Genomic DNA, 23,180 nt, shown 5'->3' with positions numbered 1-23,180 from the left:
GAGTGTAGCCCGGAGGTAGAAGGGCTTCCAGGAACCCCAGTACCACCAAAAAAAAAAAAAAAAAAAAAGATATGGGAAGCTGAGGCTAGACGATTACAGGTTCAAGGCCAGACTCAATAACTTAATGAGACCCTTAGCAACTTAGTGAGACCTCATTTCAAAAAAAAAATAAATAAAACAGGACTGGGGATGTAGCTAAGAGATAGAATGCCTCTGTGTTCAGCCTCCAGTAACACACACACACACACACACACACACACACACACACACACACACGAAAAGACAAAAATAAATAATCTTCCTGTGCTTGCTTTTTTTTTTTTTTTTGCGGGTCTGGGGATGGAACCCAGGGGCATTTGACCTATGAGCTACACCCCCTGCCCTATTTTTTTATTCTTTATTTTGAAACCGGGTCTCACTGAGTTGCAGAGGGCCTCACTAAGTAGCTGAGGCTGTACGCGAACCATGATCCTCCAGGTCTCAGCCTCCAGAATTCTGGGATTACAAGCGTGCGCCACCACGCCCAGCTTCTTTTTTTCTTAAACTCCTAGGCCAAGTGATTCTCCTGCCTCAGCCTCCGAGTAGCTGAAACTATAGGTGCACACAGGGCACCTGACTCTTCCTCTGCTTTTAAATAAACAGGATTGTGCAGGAAATATAGCTGGAGGCAGAGATAAGCAGATAAGAAGATGGCTCTAACAATCTAAAGAGAATATATCCATTTTCCAAAGGGCAGTGCCGCTGGCTACTCACGTTGGAGCTGGATGAACATTGAAAATGATCTGAGGCCGGGGTGGGGCCCACTCCAGGTTGCCACGGACACGGATACGCAGCTTGTAGATGTCTGCATGCTGACCATCATCTGGAGAGATGGGCAGTGAGTCGGGGATGGGCAGGAGCTGTGGGAGAAAAGCACAGGTGAGCTAGCAGGGACGGTCTGGGGGACGCACATGCATGGCCATGGGGGCATGACAGACACAGGGCTAATGGGAGACATTCACAGACACCATGAGCTTAGGGCTTCAGATGACCTTGGCTTCAAAACAAATCATAAGGCAACAGGGCACTAGAAACCAGGGCCTTGCATACCAAGAAGCAGATAGAAACAGCATCCTGGGGTGGTGGCACTCACCAGTGAAGTGGCCCCTTCCAGGACCCTGGGTGTGCCAGGATGCTTTGACTTAAAGACAACTGCAGAATGAGAAGTAAGAGTCTGAGCAATTTACTTGTTCTGAGTGCCTCAAAGGTAGTCACAAAACAAGAGTTCTACCTCTGAGTCTAGTGAGCAATCATGTGGAATAAAGGCAGTGAAGGAGCCATTACACTTCACTTTGACAACACTAGAGGAAGCCAACACTAGGCAGACAGCCATTCACTCACTTCTGCATTCAGTGCATTGGTAATCAATGGCTCCCATGAGTAAGGAAGGAAGTGGGGTCATTCTACACTAGAAAGAAGAAAGAGGGAAGAAAAGGCACAGCTTCCAGGGCAGGGGAAGGGGGTGAAGAGGCTACCTTCTGAGGGGCATCGTGTTCCGGGACTAGCCACTCCAGCTCTGAGGCAGCGGGAAGCTGCATCCCCTCGAACTGCTTCAGGAGCCCCATGGCCACGGCCTCAGCAGATGTGGAATGCAGGAAGCAGTGTGAGCTGAGAAGGAGAGAATCGGGAAGCTGAGCAGAGGGAAAAGACAAGTGGGCAGGAGCCTTCCCTTCAGGATCTGAGACTATACCCAGAAACTTCTCAGCTGAGAAAATAGTGCAGCACCCCTACTGCTCAGCCTCTCTACTCACCATCTTCAGACACAAGGTACAGCGAAAAATACACTGCCTCATAGTCCTAAGGCTCAGATGCAACCCCCACTTACTAGCATTGCATGGCACTACCAGATAAGGCCCTACAATTTCCTTTCTCTAAACTTTAGGCTTCTTTAACTGCAAAATGGGCATTCCAGTGTCTGTCTACGAAATAAAGAGAGTAAAACTGCCTTCTGAACTATAAAGGCTATAGTTTCTCCAAAATGAATGAATATTTCCCTTAATTAAGTCTACAATATGGAACTTGTTCAACTTGATTTCATGATCAAAAATCATGATTATGTGCATGCTTGTAATCCCAGTCCTTGGGAGGCCAAGACCTCAGGACGATCACAGGTTTGAGGCCAGGGCGTCAGCAGCTTAATGAGACCCTGTTTCAATATAAAAAGAGCTGGGGTGTGGCTGAGGTAGTCCACCCCTGGTTCAACCTCCAGCACCCCCCATCACTCTCACTGCTCTCTCTCAAGACCCATCATTTGGGACCGCTGGTTATAATCAGAGTCAGCACATATGGAATGACTCACGCTGCAAGCAGTGCCTCCATGAGAGCCCATCCCATTTAGACCAAAACGCTTCCCTTTCTCTCTTCCCCCAGACTCACCACCATCAGGCAGGCCCAGCTCTAGAACCTTGCCTCCTGAACTGGGATGGCTTTTCCCATAGCTTTCCCTTCCATCCATTTGCCAAGAACTAGGTTTACTTCTCCACATACCCCAAGGCCTTATTTTGTTTAAAGGTACTCACAAGGACTGGGAGGACGTGAAGGGCTTGCTGTTTGAGGCTGTGCTCCTTCTGATGTCAGCATCTAAATGGAAACCAGGGATGAAGAGAGCAGGGAATGGAAAGAGAGGAAGTAACGTATCATAAAAACGATCACAGCTGGGGCTGCATTCTACGCGGGGTAAGGAGCAGGTGGAGCTCTAAACACACTTATATTCTGGCTCTATCCAAGTCACAACCAGGCTGAACTAGTGACATTATGCATTGCACTGAGAGGTCAGAGTGGCTACAAACCCAGGCGGAAACCCAAACTCAGATTTGGTATAAAATAATTAGTGAGAAAAGGAGGCACCCTAAGGCACACAGGGACACAACCCCTAGTGAGCAGAAACACAGCGAGATTTCTCCCCCATCCTCTGATTTCAAGCTTCCTTAAATGGTAAGCTTGCATTCTATCTGGTTCTGTGTTTTTTTTTTTTAATGTAATAATTAGTGCTTAACACAACTTGGATCACAGAAGTTACTTATTAAATGTCAGTGCAATTGGAAGTTTTATTCTAATTTCTCATCCTTGTTGCCATTACCCTTGAATGTTAGATGTTTTATATATCCTTAACAAAGCTTTGTGAAAAGATTTCATTCCTGACTGATAGCACAGAGAGAAAAAGAACTTCTCTGTGACTTAGCAACTCCCTGAGGATGCCTGGTGACCAATGCCTTTTCAGAGATTGTCAACATGATCTTTACTACAGAACTCTTGGCATAACTCCAGGAAACAATGGCAGACTTTTCAAAACCTATTGTTTTTTTCAGAACTGTAGACTGAACCCGGGGACATTCTACCTCCAAGCAATAACCCAGTTTTTCTTATCCTTTATTTTGAAACAGGGTCTTACTAAGTTGCGGAGGGCCTCACTGTTAGGTTTTGAGTGGAGAGGCACGAGAGAAACCAGTATGTGGAGTACCAGTTTTTACTGGTGGGTGCGGTCCTATCAGGGATGGGGACTGGCCAGTCCCAATCAACCAGCGGGTCTATCCGAGGCTAGAAGGGAAAAGCCTCTCTTTTAAGGTAGACATCTTGGGGGTGGGACCAAGCGTGGGAACGATGCTTCTCTCATGATACCACCTGCGGAACAGACTCCTCTTCCTCCTCCAGGGTTCCACCTCCTGCCCTCGCAAAGGTCTCGTGGGGAAGGGGGGGAGGGACCCAACTTGTCACTCACTAAGTAGCTGATGCTGGCTGTGAACCTGTGATCCTCCTGTCTCAGCTTCCCAAGTACTGGGATTAAAAGTGTGCACCACCACACCCAGCTCAAAGCCTATTTCTGATCAAGAATTTTGAAGGGGACTTCTAATAATTATGTGCCTAAACTACCAGAGACTAGATTTATCCAAATGATTATTTTTTTTGGTGGTACTGGGGTTCCTGGAAACCCTTCTACCTCCGGGTTACACTCCCAGACCTAATTTTTAAATATATTTTTTATTTGGAAACAGGGTCTCTTAAGCCAGCAAAGCTGGCTTTGAACCAGCAGGATCCTCCTGTCTCCGCCTCCCAAGCACGAGGATTACAAGCTAGCGCCACCACGCCCAGCTATTCAAATGATTTTGAGGGGTGGGGATGCAAAATACAAAAGAAGTCATATGCAAGGCAGAACCTAACCAAGTCATGAAAAGACTTTTTCTAAACCCTTCTCTCACTTCCTTGTACACCCAGTGAAAGGCCTTTTTCCCCCCTTATTCGAACCTACACAGCAATCAGTGTGCTGTGTCTGAACTCCACAGAACTAAGCTTAGGTGACACCACCACATATGGCCATGGGTAGCTCCACTGCTCCTTACACATCTCCATTCTTTATAAACTTTTTCTATGGGTAACTATATCATAAAATATCCCTATGAAGAAATAAGACTGTGTCTAATTCTTCTTTTGATTCTAAAATACTTAATACATAATTCTGTATACAAGCATATATTTGAATAGTACTGTTAACAAAGTAATGATTTCAAAACTCTGTACACAAGCAGGTTAATAGAACTGAAATCTGTTGATTAGTTTTCATATGCTCTTGAAGCACAGAAAAACGAGAACCTAACTAAGTTTTTGCTGGTATTTAACAAGGCCTGTTTTATTTAACAACAAGGATATTCATTATATTTTCTGTCTGAACGTGGGTAACACCAAAATCCAGATCCCAAAGTTCTGCTAGTTGTCTAGCTTCACCATCACCAGTGCTAGTATAGAAAAGAAAAAAAAATCCAGGAGACTAGAAGCCAGATCTTCACACACCACTTGGTTTACAACATTGATTTGGGTAATGCTTACACTGCCTTGGAGTGTCAATAAGTCTTGCTTTGTCCTAGTAACCCTCAGCATGCTCTGTACATAATCAGTTTTCAAAAAATATTTCTTAAATGAATTATTAATTGGCTAAAAACATATGCATATGCACCACTTGCATAAAAGTGGTGGTACACACTTGTAATCCCAGTACTTGGGAGGCTGAGACAGAAGGATTGTGGCTTGCAGCCAGCCTCAACTACTTAGTGAGACCCTGTTTCAAAATGAGGAATAAAAAATAGGGCTAGGGGTGTAGCTCAGAGGTAGATTGGGTTCCATCCCAAATTCTGCCCAAAAAAAAAAAAAAAATTTTCAAATTTCACCTCATTTGGAAAGAATAGAGAAGGAAAAATGAAAGAAAATCTTAGATATCCTTGAATAAGAAGCTATCCAATTTTGTTACCTTAGGGCTGGGCTATTGAAGAAAACATTATACACTAAACAGAAGAGGTGGTTAACAATTCATGGTTGCTAAGGAAACTACATAAAAACTACAATCACGTGCCACAAAATGACAGTCCATAAACAATGGATCATATATATAACAGTGGTCCCATAAAATTATACTGCCTAGTGACATAGCTATCTTAGTTTAAATATATGCTATTTTCACACAAAATTGCCCAATGATACATTTCTTAGACTGTATCCCATATTTAAGCACAGCATGACTGTATTTAGTAGTTCTTTATCCTCACAGAGAGGAAGTCTTTTTTCTTCTCTTTCAAACAACATACAATCAAGTCCTACTTCATCATATTCCTTATTCTTTTTCATCAGAAATATGAAGGGGTCAGAGGTATGTGGCAGGGACTTCTTAGCTAATCAGGAATACTTTTAAGAGTATGAAGGACAAAAATGCTTCAGGAGTAAGTATCTTACCCCAAGGGCAGAGGCAGAAGAGGACATGACACCTGATATTGGTCAAGTACATAATAGGTACTCGACTGAGCCTGTGCAGCATCCTGACCCTTTGGTCAGTTCAAGCGATGATTAACTTCCTGTGGGTTATATAAGGGGAATGTGCTGTATGTTCAGACACTGGTATTGGGATGATCATGAAAGAACTGTTTAAAACCTTGATACTTTAGTAAAATAAGCAAATTTTAAAACAAAAACAAGCAAGCCACAGGAAGAGTAAAGTTCACTCCATTCTCCATTCTTTCTGGCAGACAAGGCGATATCTAACATACCTTGGAACCCAACATCAATAAGTGTTCTATAATCGCTAACTCAAAGAGGAAATGCTTTGGAATGAAGAATCATTACTGTTTATGTTTTAAAAAGAGAAAGAAAAATTATTTGAAAGGATGGGAGGAAGCCAGGCATGGTGGTACACTCTTGTAATCCCAGCATTTGGGAGGCTGAGAGAGGAGGATGGCGGTTCATAGACAGCCTCAGCTACTTAGTGAGGTCCTTAGCAACTCAGTGAGACCCTGTTTCAAAATAAAGAATAAAAAATAGGGATGGAGGTGTAGCTCAGGAGTAGAATGCCCCTAGGGTTCCATCCCAGTACCGTAAAAATAAATAAATTAATTAAATAAAGGATGGGAGAAAAAGCAATTGATTATTTTGAATTAGATTTAACTTAAAAATTTGTTAGAAAATATAGTTCATGAACATTCCACTTTATATATTATGCCAACTATCAATTTATTGCCTTTCAGCCACAAACCTGCTCTTCTTTTTGCTGGTTCTGTGATAATAGAGGTGGATGGATAAACATTTCTGCCAGCTGGCACATGCTAAACATTGTCAGGAGAGGGCATTGGAAGGAGGCTGAGCAGAAAAAGATTTCTCCTGAGGTCTGGTGTGCTCCTGGCTAGGCTGACTGCTCTAACACCCGAGACTTTCCCTAGAGAAGTATGACTTCTGTGCCTTTGCAGCAGAGTGCTACTAGTGGTGCCTCTGATAACTGGCTTCCCTCAACACCTCTGGGAGAGCATCCTGAGGGTGCTCTACAATGAGTGCCAGATGCCTAGCACCTCCCCCACCAAAGGTTTTTCCCAGTACTGCCTCAGTTCTGAGGCAAGGCACCCTCCCTAGCACCCCCAACACTCCAGAGAAGGCTACTGGCATGGCACCTCCCTGCGGACAGCGTTGCCTGGTACTACCTAAGGCAGCTAGCTCTGTAGCTTCAGAGCCAAGACATCAGGATCTCAGACTGGAGTACGTGGCCTTCTATTTGTTCCTTTCCCAGGTGCTCTATTCCAGCCCTAGGAAGAGTGACTGCCATCTACTCTACATCTGCCCTTCCTATATATTTTTTTTAACTTGTCTTTTTTTTTTTAATTTATTTTTTATTGGTGCAATGTATTCATACATCATAGTGGTATAAAGAAAATACTTTTGTAGACATACATGCACATCTCGCCCAGTTAGCCCCTACCACGATCCCCACCCCATTCCCTCCCCATCCCTCCTTCCCACGCTTGGCTTACTGGTTGACATCTAGTATTATAGCAATTTATACAATATTAACATTGATAATCTCACATAACAGTTTCATTTGTCTGGTACCAAACTTTTGATGACTTAAAGATAACATTTCAATATTTCTTTTTGCTTTCTTTCTTACCAGAGAATGTTTTTTTCTTTTTTTTTTTTTAGGTGAAACTATCATACATTTATTTATTTATTTTTCAGAAAAAATCTATCCTGATATGGAATATGGACTCTAGATACCCAAAACAGTCTCAAAGAAGAACAAAGCTAGAAGATGTATATTTTCTGATTTCAAACCATATAAAGCTACAATAATTGAAACAGTGTAGTACTGTTCTAAAGGCAGATATATAAACCATTGGAGCTAATTAAAAGCCTAGAGATAAATTCTTCCATACATTGTCAAGTTATTTTTGACAAGGTTTCCATGAACTTTTGGTGGAGGAAATACTAGTCTTTTAACTAAATATTGTTGAAAAATAATAATAAATGAAAAAGAATAAAATTGGACCCTTACCTAACACATATACAAATATTAACTCAAAATAGATAAAAGACCTAAATATAAATCTTAATACTATAAGCTTTTAGAAGAAAATCTGGGTCATAAAACCTCACAACATTGAAATTGGAAGTGATTTCTTGGATATGATTTCAATGGCACAGGCAACAAAAGAGTAAATAAACTCCCTAAAAAATAAAAAAAAATATTGTATATCCAAAGACAATGTAAACAGAGTTAAAAGTTACTGATCCTCTTCCAAGAGTTCCTCCTATGACCCATTTCTCCCTAACTCTCACCTATTAGGGAATGCCCTTCCTATATTCCTAGAGTTCTCTTTACTTTGTGTAAGCCATCTTCCATTACTTCACCCCCCCATTAAAATTAATCATTTTTAATATTAAACTTTCCCTTTTCAAATCACTATCTGTCTTTTGTCTCCTCACTGAACCCTGATAAGATACAGATATGCAGAGAATTAAAGCTCTAGGAGACTCTATAAAGGAAGAAAGAAGAACTGATGAAGTTATAACAAGAAAGAAAATGTAAAAACCCATTAAGAGTCTAAAGCCAAAGAAGGTAAAAAGACTCTCTGGGATTGGGAGTTTATGAATGATATCAAACCAAATTGCCAGACATCAGCAGCAAAAATAGATGAAGTAAAAGAAGCCAGACACAGAGATAGCATATTGAAATTGTGTGATCCCATTTATATTAAGTGTCCAGAAAAGGTAATTCTATAGAGACAGAAAGTGGATTAGTGGTTGACTGAGGCTGTGGGTGGGACAAGTGTTAACTATAAATGGGTACAAGAGATATTAGGGTAATAAACAGTTCTATAAACTAGATTATGGTGGTGATTACAAAACACAGTAAATTTACTAAAAGTCACTGAGATGTATACTTGAAGTGGGTTAATTCTGATATGCAAATTATACCTCAATAAAATTATTTTAAAAATATGTTGCCGGGCATGGTGGTGCACGCTTGTAATCCCCGCGCTTGGGAGGCTGAGACAGGAGGATCGCACGGGTTCAAAGCCAGCCTCAGCTACTTAGTGAGGCTCTCAGCAACTTAGTGAGACCCTTTTCCAAATAAAATATTAAAAAGGTCTGGGAGTATAGCCCGGAAGTAGAAAGCCTCTGGGTTCCACCCCCAGTACCACCAAAAAAAAAAAATTATATATATATATATATATATATATATATATATATATATATATTGACGAATATGAAGTATTTTATGGGTAAGCTATTCATGATCAAAATTTATATCCACCTTATTGCTAGGAAGAAGCACCTTCTCAATCTATTTTCTTTATAAACACTTCTCTTCCACGTGGTCTACCTGATGAATCATAATCTAAGGGAAGTCATTATATTAAGCAGAGTATTACAATATTTAGAAGATTTACCATAGATCCATAATATGATGCTTAAGTACTTTAATTTTTTTCAAGGGTGCTATGGATTCTAATGATTCCTGATGATGGTATCCCAAGAGATTCTTCAACAGTATAAGATACTTAGGGTGATCAAAAAGAAATGTGTCACTGGGGAGATAGCCTAGTGGTACAGTGCTTGCCTAGCATACACAAGGCTTTTGGTTCAATCCCCAGCACCACACACACACAAAAAAAAGTGCAAAGCTCTCGACATCATCAGGAAGATTGTCAGTGGGAAGAATGGGAAATATAATGATTGTTTCTAGAGAGAATTTGATACCCAAACCATACCTGTTTAGAATGGGAAATATAATGATTGTTTCTAGAAAGAATTTGATACCCAAACCATACCTCTTTAAAGACCAGAAACAGATGATAAAAAGCAAAAAGCAATAAAGAAATCCAGAGTAGAGAAAAATAAAATTTAAATCATATTTTATAACTGGGAGCCTGCATATAAAAAGAACATAAAACCAAAGTCATTATTTTTGAGAGACATGTGATTGCTTCCCTCCTACTCCCCTCAAAATGTGTTGGGAATGGGAATCACAAGAAAAAAGTAACTGTTTAAGCCTGTCATGTGTACAAATGTGTGTGTGTGTGTGTGTGTGTGTGTGTGTGTGTGTGTGTGTGTGTGTTACTGGGGATTGAACTCAGAGGCATTCTACATCTGAGCTACACCCCCACCCCAATTTTTATTTCCTCTTTGGAAACGGGGTCTCACTAGGCTGATGAGAGCCTCACTACTTGCTGAAGCTGTCTTCGAACCTATGATCCTCTTGGCTCAGCCTCCCAAGTACTGGAATTAGAGAAGTATGCCACCATGCTCAATAAATAAATAAATAAATAAATAAATAAATAAATAAATAAATACACACACACACACACACACACACAAACACATTTTTTTGTGTGTGGTACTGGGGACTGAACCCAGGGGCATTCTACCTCCAAGCTACACCCCCAGCCCTATTTTTTTATTCTTTATTTTGAAACAGGGTCCAAGTTGCGGAGGGCCTCACTAAGTAGCTGAGGCTGGCTGTGAACCTGCAATCCTCCTGTCTCAGCCTCCCAAGTACTGGGATTACAAGCATTCATCACCAGTCCCAGCTACAAAATTTTTTAAACTCTCAAAATTGGAGAAGAAAGGATGCCAAGAGGACCAAATAAAGGTATGCTGTGCTTATAGGTAAAGCAGACTGGATATGCTCTGATGAAGGAGCTGACAGTCAAATGTACCACTGAAGCTAGGGAGATATTTGGCAATAAGGGCAACATCAGATAGATGAGCAGGGACTCCAGAGGAATCACCACAGTGACTAGGGAAAGGGGAAGGGGATGAAATAATAAAGAATGCAACAGTAGAAATAATGTTATGAACGTACACAAAATGACCAGTTCCAATCTCAAAGATTTGTTGGGTGAGGGTGGGGGGGGCCGGGTAAGGAGGGCAACAAGAATTGTATCCAAACATTTTTCTAACATTCTGTACCCTATTATGATGTAAAATTACAATGTACCCAATAATGAATGAATGAATGAATGAATTAATGAATAAATAAATAAATAAATAAATAAATAAATAAATAAAATAGTGCTGGAGTAGTATAAGAGGCAGAATGCCCCGGGTTCAATCCCAAGTTAAAAAAAAAATTTTAAATAAATAATTAAATAAATAACCCTATCTTTCTTGGAAAAAAAAAAAAAAGATGTGGCTGTAAACACATTCAAAATCAGTTAAAAAGTAAGCCGGGTATAGTGGCGCACACTTGTAACCCCAGTATTTGGGAGGCTGAGAAAGGAGGATCCGGGTTCAGACAGCCTCAGCTACTTAGTGAGGCCCCTTTACAACTCAGTGAGAACCTATTTCAAAATAAATAATAAAAAATAGGTCTGGGGGTGTCGCTTGGAGGTAAAATGCCCCTGGGTTCCATCCCCAGTACCACACACACACACACAAAAGTAGCTGGGTGTGGTGCAATCAGGAGGCTGAAACCAGAAGATCACAGTTCACGGGCAGCCTCAGCTACTTAGTGAGGAGGCCCTCCACAACTTAGTGAGACCCTGTTTCAAAATAAAGAATAAAAAATAGGAGGCCAGGCCTAGTGGGCTGTTGAGTGCATTGGTCTGGAGCCGTCCAGTGGACTTGCCGTTGCCGCGTCCTCGGCTGTGAGGCCGGCGTATCTCCTCTGTGGCTCTGAGCCCACCAGGCTCCAAAGAGGAGCTGCGGACAGCGAGCTGAGCGCACCCTGCAGGGACTCAGAGCGGAGCTCAAAACCAGAGAGGAGATACGCTGGCCTCACAGCCGAGGATGCGGCAGCAACGCCTTACTGCCAGCGGCAACGGCGAGCTCACTGGACGGCACCAGACCAACGCACTCAACAGCCCACCAGGCTCCAGAGGGGAGCGGCGGACAGCGAGCTGAGGTGAGCCGCTATGGATCAGCCAAGTGGAATTTGGCAGATTTTTCAGCACAGAAAGCGTCTAAAGCTCCTAGGGGCCGGGCTCAGCACACCCTGCAGGGACTCAGAGCGGAGCTCAAAAACAGAAAAGAAATATGCCAGCCTCACGACTGAGGGCGTGGCAGTGGTGCCATATTGCCACTGGTGGCAGCAGCAGCGAATTCACCGAGCCCACTACAGCTCCATCAGCACACCCAACAACAGTGAGTCAAACTGTGGCCCCTAGAGGAGAAATCCCAGTACGGCACTCCCAGGGACTTGACCCAGTGAGGGAGTGGCGGTGGCAGAGATATCACACCATAGTCACAACTCCCCGCAGAAGAACGCCCAACCTGGTACCCTCCATGGTCTAGAGCAGCCTTGATTGACTCCCTGGACCTGAGTCTTTGCAATACAACCCAGTAAAGGAGTAGTGGGGTCTGAGATACCACAGACTCGAGATCCAGAGCACCTTAAGTGAAGTCGTAGTGACCCAAGGGAAGAACCCAGAGAAGGCACAAACTTCCGAAATCATGGAAAAGAGGAATAACAATGGGGCAATGAATGCCCACAACCCCACAACATCAGAACCCGATAAAACAGAAAATCAGAGATTTCTAGAAGATCAAATCAGGAAAATAACTGTAGAAATAATAGAGGTGTTTCGAAAATAATTCAGAGAGAGTCAAAAAGAGATAAAGGATGCAATTAATGAAGTAAAAGCCTCAATTCAAAGTACAAACAACCAATTAGACCACATGGAGAATAGAATCTCGCTCTTAGAAGATGATCACTCCAAAAATGAACACATAGTTTCTAATTTAGAAAGAAAAATCCGACAGCAGGAATCTGACATTGAAGAAATATGGGTCCATTTTAAGAGAGCTAACCTAAGAATAATTGGAATACAGGAGGGAAAAGAAGGTGAAACCAAAGGGATCAACAATCTCTTCAAGGAAGTAATAGCAGAAAAATTTCCAAATATAGAGTAAGAGGTGATACACAGGTCCAGGAAACTTATAGAACTCCCTTTAGACAGGATCAGAGAAGAGGATCCCCACGCCACATAATTGTCAAAATGACCAATGTGGAAGCCAAGCAGAGAATCTTAAAGGCAACAAAAACAAAGGGCCAAGTGACATTCAGAGGCAAAACAATTAGAATCACTCCAGACTTCCCAAACCAAGTCATGAGAGCCAGAAGGGCTTGAAGTAACATATTCCAAACTCTGAAAGAAAACAACTTCCAGCCAAAAATTTCCTACCCAGCAAAACTTTCTATCAAATTAGATGGAGAAATAAGAAGCTTCCATGACAAACAGAAACCGAAGGTATTTATGTCTTCAAAACCAGCGGTAGAGAAAATACTCAAAGAGATTAACTACAAAGAAGAAATAGGTAACACACACCAGAACCAGAGAAACAAGGTTTTCCATCCAACAGACAACTAAGATTGGTTATCTTTGGAGATTCATTATTTATGTTAGTCTTTTACCTATCTCTAAATTGTATTGTTTGCTTTTACTGTTGCTAATTTTTAGGATTTCTAGTTGGAATATTAATATACCTTCAGATATAGCATTTGGAAATATTTTATCCCATTCTATCAGTAACTTTTAACTCTGTTTACATTGTCTTTGGATATACAATATTTTTTTATTCTTTAGGGAGTTTGTTTACCCTTCTGTTGCCTGTGCTATTGAAATCATATCCAAGAAATCACTGCCAATTTCAATGTTGTGAGGTTTTATGATCCATATTTTCTTCTAAAAGTTTATAGTCTTAAGATTTAGGGACTTCCGGGAAGATGGCGACTGAGAAAAGCAGGGCTTAAGAGTCCCGCTAACAACCAATCTCCATTACCACAAAAAGAGCGCCTTTCATAGCCAGAAAACACCATCACCAGAAAAACAAAAAAACCACCAGGCTCCAGAGAGAAAGCGGACTGAGAACAGAGCTCAGGGCCACAGAGGAGACATACGCGCCCGAGGACGCAGCAGCAGCGCCATACTGCCGGCGGCAGCGGCGAACTCAGCGGACGGCTACAGCAAGCCGAGGTGAGCTGATGCGGAACAGCCAGGCGGGATCTTTCGGCGCAGACAGCATTTAAAGCTCCCAGTGGCTGAGCTCAGCACACGCTGCAGGGATTCAGAGTGGAAATCAAAACCAGAGAAGAAAAAATATGCCAGCCTCATGGCCGAGGGCGTGGCAGAGGCGCCATATTGCCACCGGCGGCAGCAGCAGTGAATTCACCGAGTCCAGTACAGCTACATCTACGTACTCAAGAACAGTGAGTCAAATTGCGGGCCACAGAGGAGAAATCCCAGTATTTTGCCTTTTGGGACTTGACCCAGTGAGGGAGTGGTGGTGGCAGAGATATCACACCATAGGAGAGCGTGCAACCTGGCACCCCCCATAGTTTAAAGCAGCCTCTATCGACTCCCTGGGTCGGAGACTCTGTGATACAACCCAGTAAAGGAGTAGTAGGGTCTGAGATAATACAGACTCGAGATCCAGAGCACCTTAAGTGAAGCCATAGTGACCCAAGGGAAGAACCCAGAGAAGGCACAAACCTCCGAAATCATGGGAAAGAGGAATAACACTCAAGTAATGAATGTGCACAACCCCACAACATCAGAACCTGATAAAACAGAAAATCAGAGATTTCTAGAAGATCAAATCAGGAAAATAACTGTAGAAATAATAGAGGTGCTTCGAAAAGAACTCAGAGAGAGCCAAAAAGAGATAAAGGATGCAATTAATGAAGTAAAGGCCTCAATTCAAAGCACAAACAACCGATTAGACCACATGGAGAACAGAATCTCGCTCTTAGAAGATGAGCAATCCAAAAATGAATGCATAGTTTCTAATCTAGAAAAAGATATCCAACAGCAGGAATCTGACATTGAAGAAATATGGGTCCATCTTAAGAGAGCTAACCTAAGAATAATTGGAATAGAGGAGGGAAAAGAAAGTGATACCAAAGGGATCAACAATCTCTTCAAGGAAGTAATAGCAGAAAATTTTCCAAATATAGAGCAAGAGGTTGATACACAGATCCAGGAAACTTATAGAACTCCCTTTAGACAGGATCCGAGAAGAGGATCCCCACGCCATATAATTGTCAAAATGACCAATGTGGAAGCCAAGCAGAGAATCTTAAAGGCAACAAAAACAAAGGGCCAAGTGACATTCAGAGGCAAAACAATTAGAATCACTCCAGACTTCCCAAACCAAGTCATGAGAGCCAGAAGGGCTTGGAGTAACATATTCCAAACTCTGAAAGAAAACAACTTCCAGCCAAAAATTTCCTATCCAGCAAAACTTTCTATCAAATTAGATGGAGAAATAAGAAGCTTCCATGACAAACAGAAACTGAAGGAATTTATGTCTTCAAAACCAGCGCTAGAGAAAATACTCAAAGAGATTAACTACAAAGAAGAAATAGGTAACACTCACCAGAACCAGAGAAACAAGAGTTTCCATCCAACAGACAACTAAGATTGATTATCTGTGGAGATTCATTATATGTTAGTCTTTTACCTATCTCTAAATTGTATTGTTTGCCTTTATTGTTGTTAATTTTTAGGATTTCTAGTTGGAATATTAATATACCTTCAGATATAGCATTTGGAAATATTTTATCCTATTCTATCAGTAACTTTTAACTCTGTTTACATTGTCTTTGGATATACAATATTTTCTTTTATTTTTTAGGGAGTTTGTATATTCTTCTGTTGCCTGTGCCATTGAAATCATATCCAAGAAATCACTGCCAATTTCAATGTTGTGAGGTTTTATGACCCAGATTTTCTCCTAAAAGTTTATAGTCTTAAGATTTATATTTAGGTCTTTTATCTAGTTTGAGTTAATACTTGTATGTGGGATTAGGTAAGGGTCCAATTTTATTCTTTTCCATGTAATTATTATTTTTCAACAATATTTAGTTAAAAGATTATTATTTCCACCACCAAATCTTCATGGAAACCTTGTCAAAAATAACTTGACAATATAGGGAAGAAGTTAGCTCTAGGCTTGTATTTAACTCCAATGGTCTATATATCTGCCTTTAGAACAGTACTACACTGTTTCAATTATTGTAGCTTTATATGGTTTGAAATCAGAAAATATACATCTTCTAGCTTTGTTTTTGCTTCGAGATTGTTTTGGGTATCTAGAGTCCATATTCCATATCAGGATAGATTTTTTTCTGAAAAATAAATATATGATAGTTTCACCTAAAAAAAAGAAAAAAATATTCTCTGGTAAGAAAGAAAGCAAAAAGAAATATTGAAATGTTATCTTTAAGACATCAAAAGCTTGGTATCAGACAAATGAAACTGTTATGTGAGATTATCATTTTTAATTTTGGATAAATTGCTATAATACTAGATGTCAACCACTAAGCCAAGCATGGGAGGGAGGGATGGGGAGAGAATGGGGTGGGGGCTGACTGGGCGATGTGTGCATGTATGTCTACAAAAGTTTGTATCCCACTATGATGTATGAATACAGTGCACCAATAAAATAAAATTAAAAAAAAAAAAGATTTATATTTAGGTCTTTTGTCTATTCTGAGTTAATATTTGTATATGGTGTTAGGTAAGGGTCTAATTTTATTCTTTTTCATGTAATTATTATTTTTCAACAATATTTAGTTAAAAGATTATTATTTCCTCCACCAAATGTTTGTGGAAACCTTGTCAAAAATAACTTGACAATATGTGGAAGAATTTATCTCTAGGCTTTTATTTAACTCCAATGGTTTATATATCTGCCTCTATAACAGTATTACACTGTTTCAATTATTGTAGCTTTATAAGGTTTGAAATCAGAAAATATACATCTTCTAGCTTTGTTCTTTTTCGAGATCGTTTTGGGTATCTAGAGTCCATATTCCATAATAGGATAGATTTTTTTCTGAAAAATAAATAAATGTATGATAGTTTCACCTAAAGAAAAAAAAAAGAAAAAAATATTCTCTGGTAAGAAAGAAAGCAAAAAGAAATATTAAAATGTTATCTTTAAGTCATCAAAAGCTTGGTATCAGACAAATGAAACTGTTATATGAGATTATCAGTGTTAATTTTGGATAAATTGCTATAATACTAGATGTCAACCATTAAGCCAAGCATGGGAAGTAGGGATGGGGAGGGAACGGGGTGGGGATCGGGTAAGGGCTAACTGGGCGATGTGTGCATGTATGTCTACAAAAGTTTTTTTTATCCCATTATGATGTATGAATACAGTGCACCAATAAAAAAAAAAAAAAATATATATATATATATATATACACACACACACACACATACATATATTAAAAATAAATTTTAAAAAAGAGGTTGAGGAAGGAGGATGGTAAGTTAGAGGCCAGCCTGGGCAACTTAATAAAATCCTGCCTCAAAATAAAATTTTAGTTAGCTGTGGTGGCTCATGTCTATAATCCTAGTACTTGGGAAGCTGAAATAGGAGAACTGCAGGTTTGAGGCCAGCCTCAACAACTCAGCAAGGCCCTCAACAACTTAGTGAGACCCTGTTTCAAAATAAAAAATAGAAGCTGGGCATGGTAGCGCATGCTTGTAATCTCAGCATTTGGGAGGCTGAGACAGGAGGATCGCAGTTCGTGGACAGCCTCAGCTACTTAGTGAGGCCCTTTACATTGCAGTAAGATCTTGTTTCAAAAAAAGAATAAAAAATAGGGCTGGGGGTGTAGCTCAAAGGTAGAATACCCCTGGGTTCAATCCCCAGTACCAAATATATATATATATGTATGTATGTATGTGTGTGTGTATATATATATATATATATATATATATATATATATATATATATATATGTATATGTGTGTGTGTGTGTGTGTGTGTGTGTGTGTGTGTGTGTGTGTGTATTAGGAAATAAAATGGGGCAAGGAGTGTAGCACAGAGGTAGAACACCCCTAGGTTCAATTCTCAATTCAATACCACTATTCAAATGAATGAATGAATGAATGAATGAATCAATCAATCAATCATTATTCTAGCTAATGAAGTGACTTAGCAGGCTCCTAGAAAGTTTTGTGAGTCACTCTAGTGAATTAGCAATCTGCAGGTGAGGGCTATGGGAATTCCTGAATTTATAGTCAGCAGAAAGACATGTAGGTGACCACATTTGCATCTAACATCTGAAATAAGAACATGTGAAACTGAGCCTTTCACTCATGGATTTGTGCTAATGGTGGATAGGCAGTGTTAGAACTGCAGTGGTAGACACCTAGGAAACACTAGAGAATTGTTGCTGGAAAACTATATACAAAGAAAAAATGGAGTGTTTTTGTTTTTATTTTTTGGTGGAGGTACTGGGGTTACCTCCGGGCTACACTCCCAGACCTATTTTATATTTTTATTTGGAAATAGGGTCTCTTAAGCCAGTGAGACTGGCTTTGAACCTGTGCAATTCTCCTGTCTCTGCCTTCCAAGCACGGGGATTACAAGTGTGCGCCACCATGCCTGGTGTAAAAATGGAGTTTTAAGTGACTATTATTGTCATGAATAGAAACAAGATACATTAAGACAAACACAGAAGAGTTTCTGGAGACCTGGAAAATATGTGTAAAACCTGAATTTCTGAATGGGAAAGAAACTTGGCTGCTTCATCTGGAAGTCTGTGCAGATAAATAGGTTCTCTGGCATGCAATAAAAGATCAATCCATCACTATGTTATGATGATATTATGGAGTATTATAGATGCAACTATAAGGAAATGACTCTTGGTTCCATCTATGAAGAAGAATTGATGTCCCTGAAAAGTTTGTTATTTGTTTTTCTGTCTCACTGATAGGAACTTAAAGAAATCTATGTTATGCAAGAATGGGGCATTAACCTGATTTAACACAGCTTCCTTCCCCAATGGGAACCCCTCCCCTCCTCTATGCTGACACTTCAACAAAAGCAAGTTAGCACTGGTAGGACAGAAATTAGAGCTCTACTTTGTATATGAGAGTCTCCCCCACACCTCTTTTTGATTCCTCCTCAATGATTCTTCTTGTTCTTTTCTCTTACAGTATAAAAAAAAACGCCTTTTCATTACTTTAAACAATTTCATTTGTGTTAAGGAGAATAGGAGAATAGGATTCTAATTTTGTGTGGGTAAATCCAGTGAGCTAGAAGGAGGAATCAGAATGAGAACCCAAGAGAAAGAATGAAGAAGAAACCTCAGGGTGATTTCAAAGCCCTCCCACTCCACCTGGAACACTTCCATTCAGGGTTCTTTTCTGCTTAAAACTTGGGGGTTTGTTTTTAACAAGATAAGTTGTTCCTTTCAGCAACCCACAACATTCCATAATGAACCATAATAAAGATTTGTTTAGGGAGTCTCTCAGCCTATGATTCCAAATTGAAAGAAATGAGTGATAAACGCTCCCTTGTAACAAAGTGTCACTTTTTACCTTGAATTTCAAATTCATCAACCTCATCAGCAGAGCCGGAGTCAGAGAACTGTGCTGAATCACGTGAGCTGAACTGAGAGCTGCTGGAGGTGACCCGGAAACCTGTTATATTAAAAGTAATAACAATAAGCAGAAAAGAAAGAAGCTCCTACTCCTACCAACACCACAATAAATGGGACCTGGAATGACTTCAATAGAGAGGAGTAAATAGAACCTTGGCTGGCAGTGGAGCTTCTCAAGTGGAGACTACCTCTTGATACTAGTTTATCCCAAGAAAGTTTCATGTAAATAGGAGGTACCACTATTTGGGAAGCAAATCTGGGACCCACTGGTTAGTGAGTTAATTAGGAGATCTTAGGTCTCCTCACATCAGAAACCTATTTTAGAAGAAAGCTTTTTTTTTGGGTGTGGTACTAGAGATTGAACCCAGGGGCCTTCTACCTCTGAGCTACATCCCCGGCTCCACTTTATTTATTCTGAAATAAGGTCTCACTAAGTTACAGAGGACCTCATTAAGCAGCTGAAGCTGGCTGCAAACCTGAAATCCTTCTGTCTCAGCCTCCCAAGTACTGGGATTATAAGCATGATCCACCACGCCCAGCTGAAGAAAGCTATTTCTTTTTTTTTTTTTTTTTTTTTTGCGGTACCAGGGGTGAAACCCAGGGGCATTCTACCTCCGAGCTACACCCCCACCCCTATTTTTTATTCTTTATTTTTAAACAGGGTCTCACTCAGTTGCAAAGTAGCTGAGGCTGTCCTCAAACCGCAACCTTCCTGTTTCAGCCTCCCAAATGCTGGGATTATAAGCATGCACCACCATGCCCCACTAGAAAGCTATTTCTAATGTAGGAAATAGACAAATTCTAGAATGATAGGAATAAAACCAGAACACAGTAATATCTTTATGACAGCAAAGGAACCTGGGCTTGGCTATAACATCTCAAAACAGAAACAAAGCCCATGAGGCACTGAGCCTTCTCCTAAACCCAGAAAGATGCAGGAAGAGGAGCTCAAGGTGCCACTCACTTCCGTGCTCAGTCTCCTGGTACACAGGGAGCAGATTCTTGGTTCGGATCTGCTGGCGCCGAAGGCGGATCTTCTGCTTCAGTTCCTGGATCTCCCTGTCACTGTCTTCCTCCTCTACTTCCTCCTCTTCTAGGCACTGGCTCATCATGTTGCACTTCATCAGCTCGATGGCAGCAATCAAGGACTCTGAGATGCTGAAGTGAGCATTCTCCTGGGGAAAGGAAAGCAAAGAAACTGGTTGACAAGAGACTAGAAGTATTGAATGCCTCACTGATTGTAATGTTGGAAAGCAGAGCTTCCATGATATGCACTGCTCTTATTGTAAATATCCAGAGGAAGTGCATACTTCTACTAGAAGGAAAGTGGATGGTCAGAAAGCCTGTTCTAGATTTTCTTTGCTCTTCTGCCTGGCCGTGCCTGTTCCCTCCTGTTCTACTTTCTAAATAAAAATGAGAAAAGAATCTCAGCTGCTCAGCCCAAGGTGCCCTTAGTACCAACCCTAGGCTCCACTTCCATTTCAATAAGATGAAAGAAACTACTAATGAACCAGGAAAAAAAATCATCAAACTTCAGGGACAAGAGTGCATTGGTGGGAAAATAACTGCTCAGAGCAAGAAGATGATGGTTCACAGAACAGCTACAGCTCGTGATAATACACTTCAGTTTCTTTAAAGAAGGCAGGGCTAGATGGGTGTGGTGATGTATGCTTATAATCTCAGTACTTGGGAGGCTAAACAGGAGGGGTACAGATTCAAAGCCAGCCTCAGCAACTTAGCAAGACCCTATTTCAAAAAGAAAAAAGAAAAAGAAAAAGGGCTGGGGGTGTATCTCAGAGATAGACTGCCCCTGGGTTCAATCCCCAGTACCAAAAATAAATATATACGTGTATATGTGGATATGGATATGAATGAAGGTAAAGCTAAACAATATCTCTGGTACTGAATAAAAGACTATGTTTACAAGTCAAAGAACAGTGATTCTTAACCACTCTAAGGTTCAGATATCTCTAGCAGCAAACACTTTCACCATTACAGGTCAATGTGAAACAAAGCAGCCAAGATAAATGTTACAGAATCTTGTACCAGTTTGGTGTAAACAGTCTGACTGGATTAAGGAGATGGTTGAAATTCTAACCAGTCTGGAGATGGAAAAGTACCACTTGCTACTGGAAAAGATGCTGTGAAGTTCCAGATCTTACAGAGAATTTTAATGAGGCAAATTAAATTGAGTTGACTTTTAAAGAAGATAAAACTTGAAAAAGTTACTAGGAGCTGCTATTTTACATCATCATCATTATTATTATTATTATTATTATTATTATTATTATTATTATTATCACTATTATTATCTGGAGATTGAACCCAGGGACATTCTACTTCTGAGCTATATCCCTTCAGAACTTTTTATTTATTTTCTGTTATATTATTATTTTGTGTGTGTTGAGGGGGTGATGGGGCATTCTACCTCTGAGCTACACCCCCAGCCCTATTTTTTATTCTTTATTTTGAAACAGGGTCTCACTAAGTTGCAGAGGGCCTTCACTAAGTAGCTGAGGCTGTCCATGAACCGCAATCCTCCTATCTCAGGCTCCCAAATGTTGGGATTACAAGCGTGCGCCACCAGGCCTGACTAGTCTTTATTTTTGAAACAGGGTCTCACTAAGTAGTTGAAGCTGGTCATAAACCCTGATCCTCCTGTCTCAGCCTTCCAAGTACTAGGATTGTAAGTGTCAATTTTAAGTACTAGGATTGTAAGTGCCACTATGCCCAGCTTTTATTTTTTATTTTAAAACAGAGTCTCCTAAAGATTACTACATCCCTTGAATGTATGATGTTCCTGCCTTAGCCTCCCAAGTGCTGGGCTTACAAGTGTGTGCCAGTGTTGCACAGTATGTCTACTTTTTAAAATCCCTTTGTTTAAACGGGTGTGGTGGCACATACTTGTAATCCCAGTACTTGAGAGGCTGAGACAAAGGTTTGCGGCCAGCCTCAGCTTAGTGAGGCCCTCTGCAACTTAATGAGACCCTGTTTCAAATAAAGAATAAAAAATAGGGCTGGGGGTGTAGCTCAGAGGTAGAATGCCCCTGGATTCAATCCCCAGTGCTGCGGAAAAAAAAAAAAATTTTTTTCTTTGTTTAAAGAACTGATAAAATCTAGGTCTCTAAAATTTTTTAAATCCAAGGTCCTCAGACACCAGTTCTTTCCAGTTTTTGCTTATATACTTTTCATTCTTTGCAGTTAAATAAGAAAGGTAGCTTGAGAATAAAACTTGAAACAAAGATTATTAGAGTTCTTTGCCTAGAAAAGAAAAAGAGAAGATGCCTAGGAATTTCAATCAGGCTCTTTTCATATACCTGTTCACTAAGCATAAAGGTAAATGTCTCAAGAGCATTTTTGTAAACCATAAAATTCTGGAGAGATGTTATTACATATCTGAACCTTAAAATAAGATACAGAAATTGATTCTGGAAATAGTATTTACCTAAGTTCTAAGATCAAGGTAACAATAATCATGTGGTCAAAACTCAATGTTTCTCTGCCCAGCATAGCTTCTGAAGAAAAATATGCTAATATTTTTAACTCACTGAGGTAGACATGCTCACTCCCTAAACAATTCCCCAGAAACAGACTTGCTGAGCTTGTCTTTACTATAGTCTGTACCCCCATCACTACTGTATACCTGAAATCTCATTCAGGTAAATGGCACCACAGACCCTGGCCTGATGTACCAACAAATGAGCTCCCTATCTGCCCCTTTTGATTCCTCACCTTTTCCAGGTCTGCACAGCTGCCGAAGTCTTGCTCAGAGAGGTAGCTGATAAGGGACTGTCCTTCTGATGGTCTTCGGAACATGCCCTCTCCTGAGCACAGGTACTGACTGCCTTCTGTTGGAAAATGGAAGGTAAAAAGTTCTGAGTCAAAATGCAAATTTGTAACAGCCATGCTTCCTTGAGAAGTCTAAAGACTTTATCACTAAAGATGTCTCAACTCTTGCCAGATAATGAAGAATTTGATGCTAGAAAGTA

At 40.5% G+C, this 23,180-nt stretch overlaps 1 protein-coding gene across 2 annotated transcripts in view; it reads right to left on the bottom strand.

Annotated features, from left to right (window-relative positions):
* RUBCN (rubicon autophagy regulator) overlaps window positions 1–23,180 on the bottom strand; it is a gene marked incomplete at both ends in the record, with an annotated part of 76,999 nt that overhangs the window by 5,724 nt on the left and 48,095 nt on the right. For both annotated transcript variants that reach the window (XM_080696866.1, XM_080696867.1), the window contains 6 exons: window positions 754–899; window positions 1,515–1,647; window positions 2,559–2,619; window positions 19,130–19,231; window positions 20,156–20,366; window positions 22,924–23,039. In XM_080696866.1, the coding sequence (XP_080552992.1) occupies window positions 754–899; window positions 1,515–1,647; window positions 2,559–2,619; window positions 19,130–19,231; window positions 20,156–20,366; window positions 22,924–23,039 (769 nt within the window). The remainder of the gene's footprint in view (window positions 1–753; window positions 900–1,514; window positions 1,648–2,558; window positions 2,620–19,129; window positions 19,232–20,155; window positions 20,367–22,923; window positions 23,040–23,180) is intronic.

This window comes from Muscardinus avellanarius (assembly GCF_963383645.1).
Source record: "Muscardinus avellanarius genome assembly, chromosome: 5".
Taxonomy (NCBI): Eukaryota; Metazoa; Chordata; class Mammalia; order Rodentia; family Gliridae; genus Muscardinus; species Muscardinus avellanarius.
Note: the sequence above shows the minus strand (reverse complement) of the source record. Positions and strands in the feature narration are given on the sequence as shown.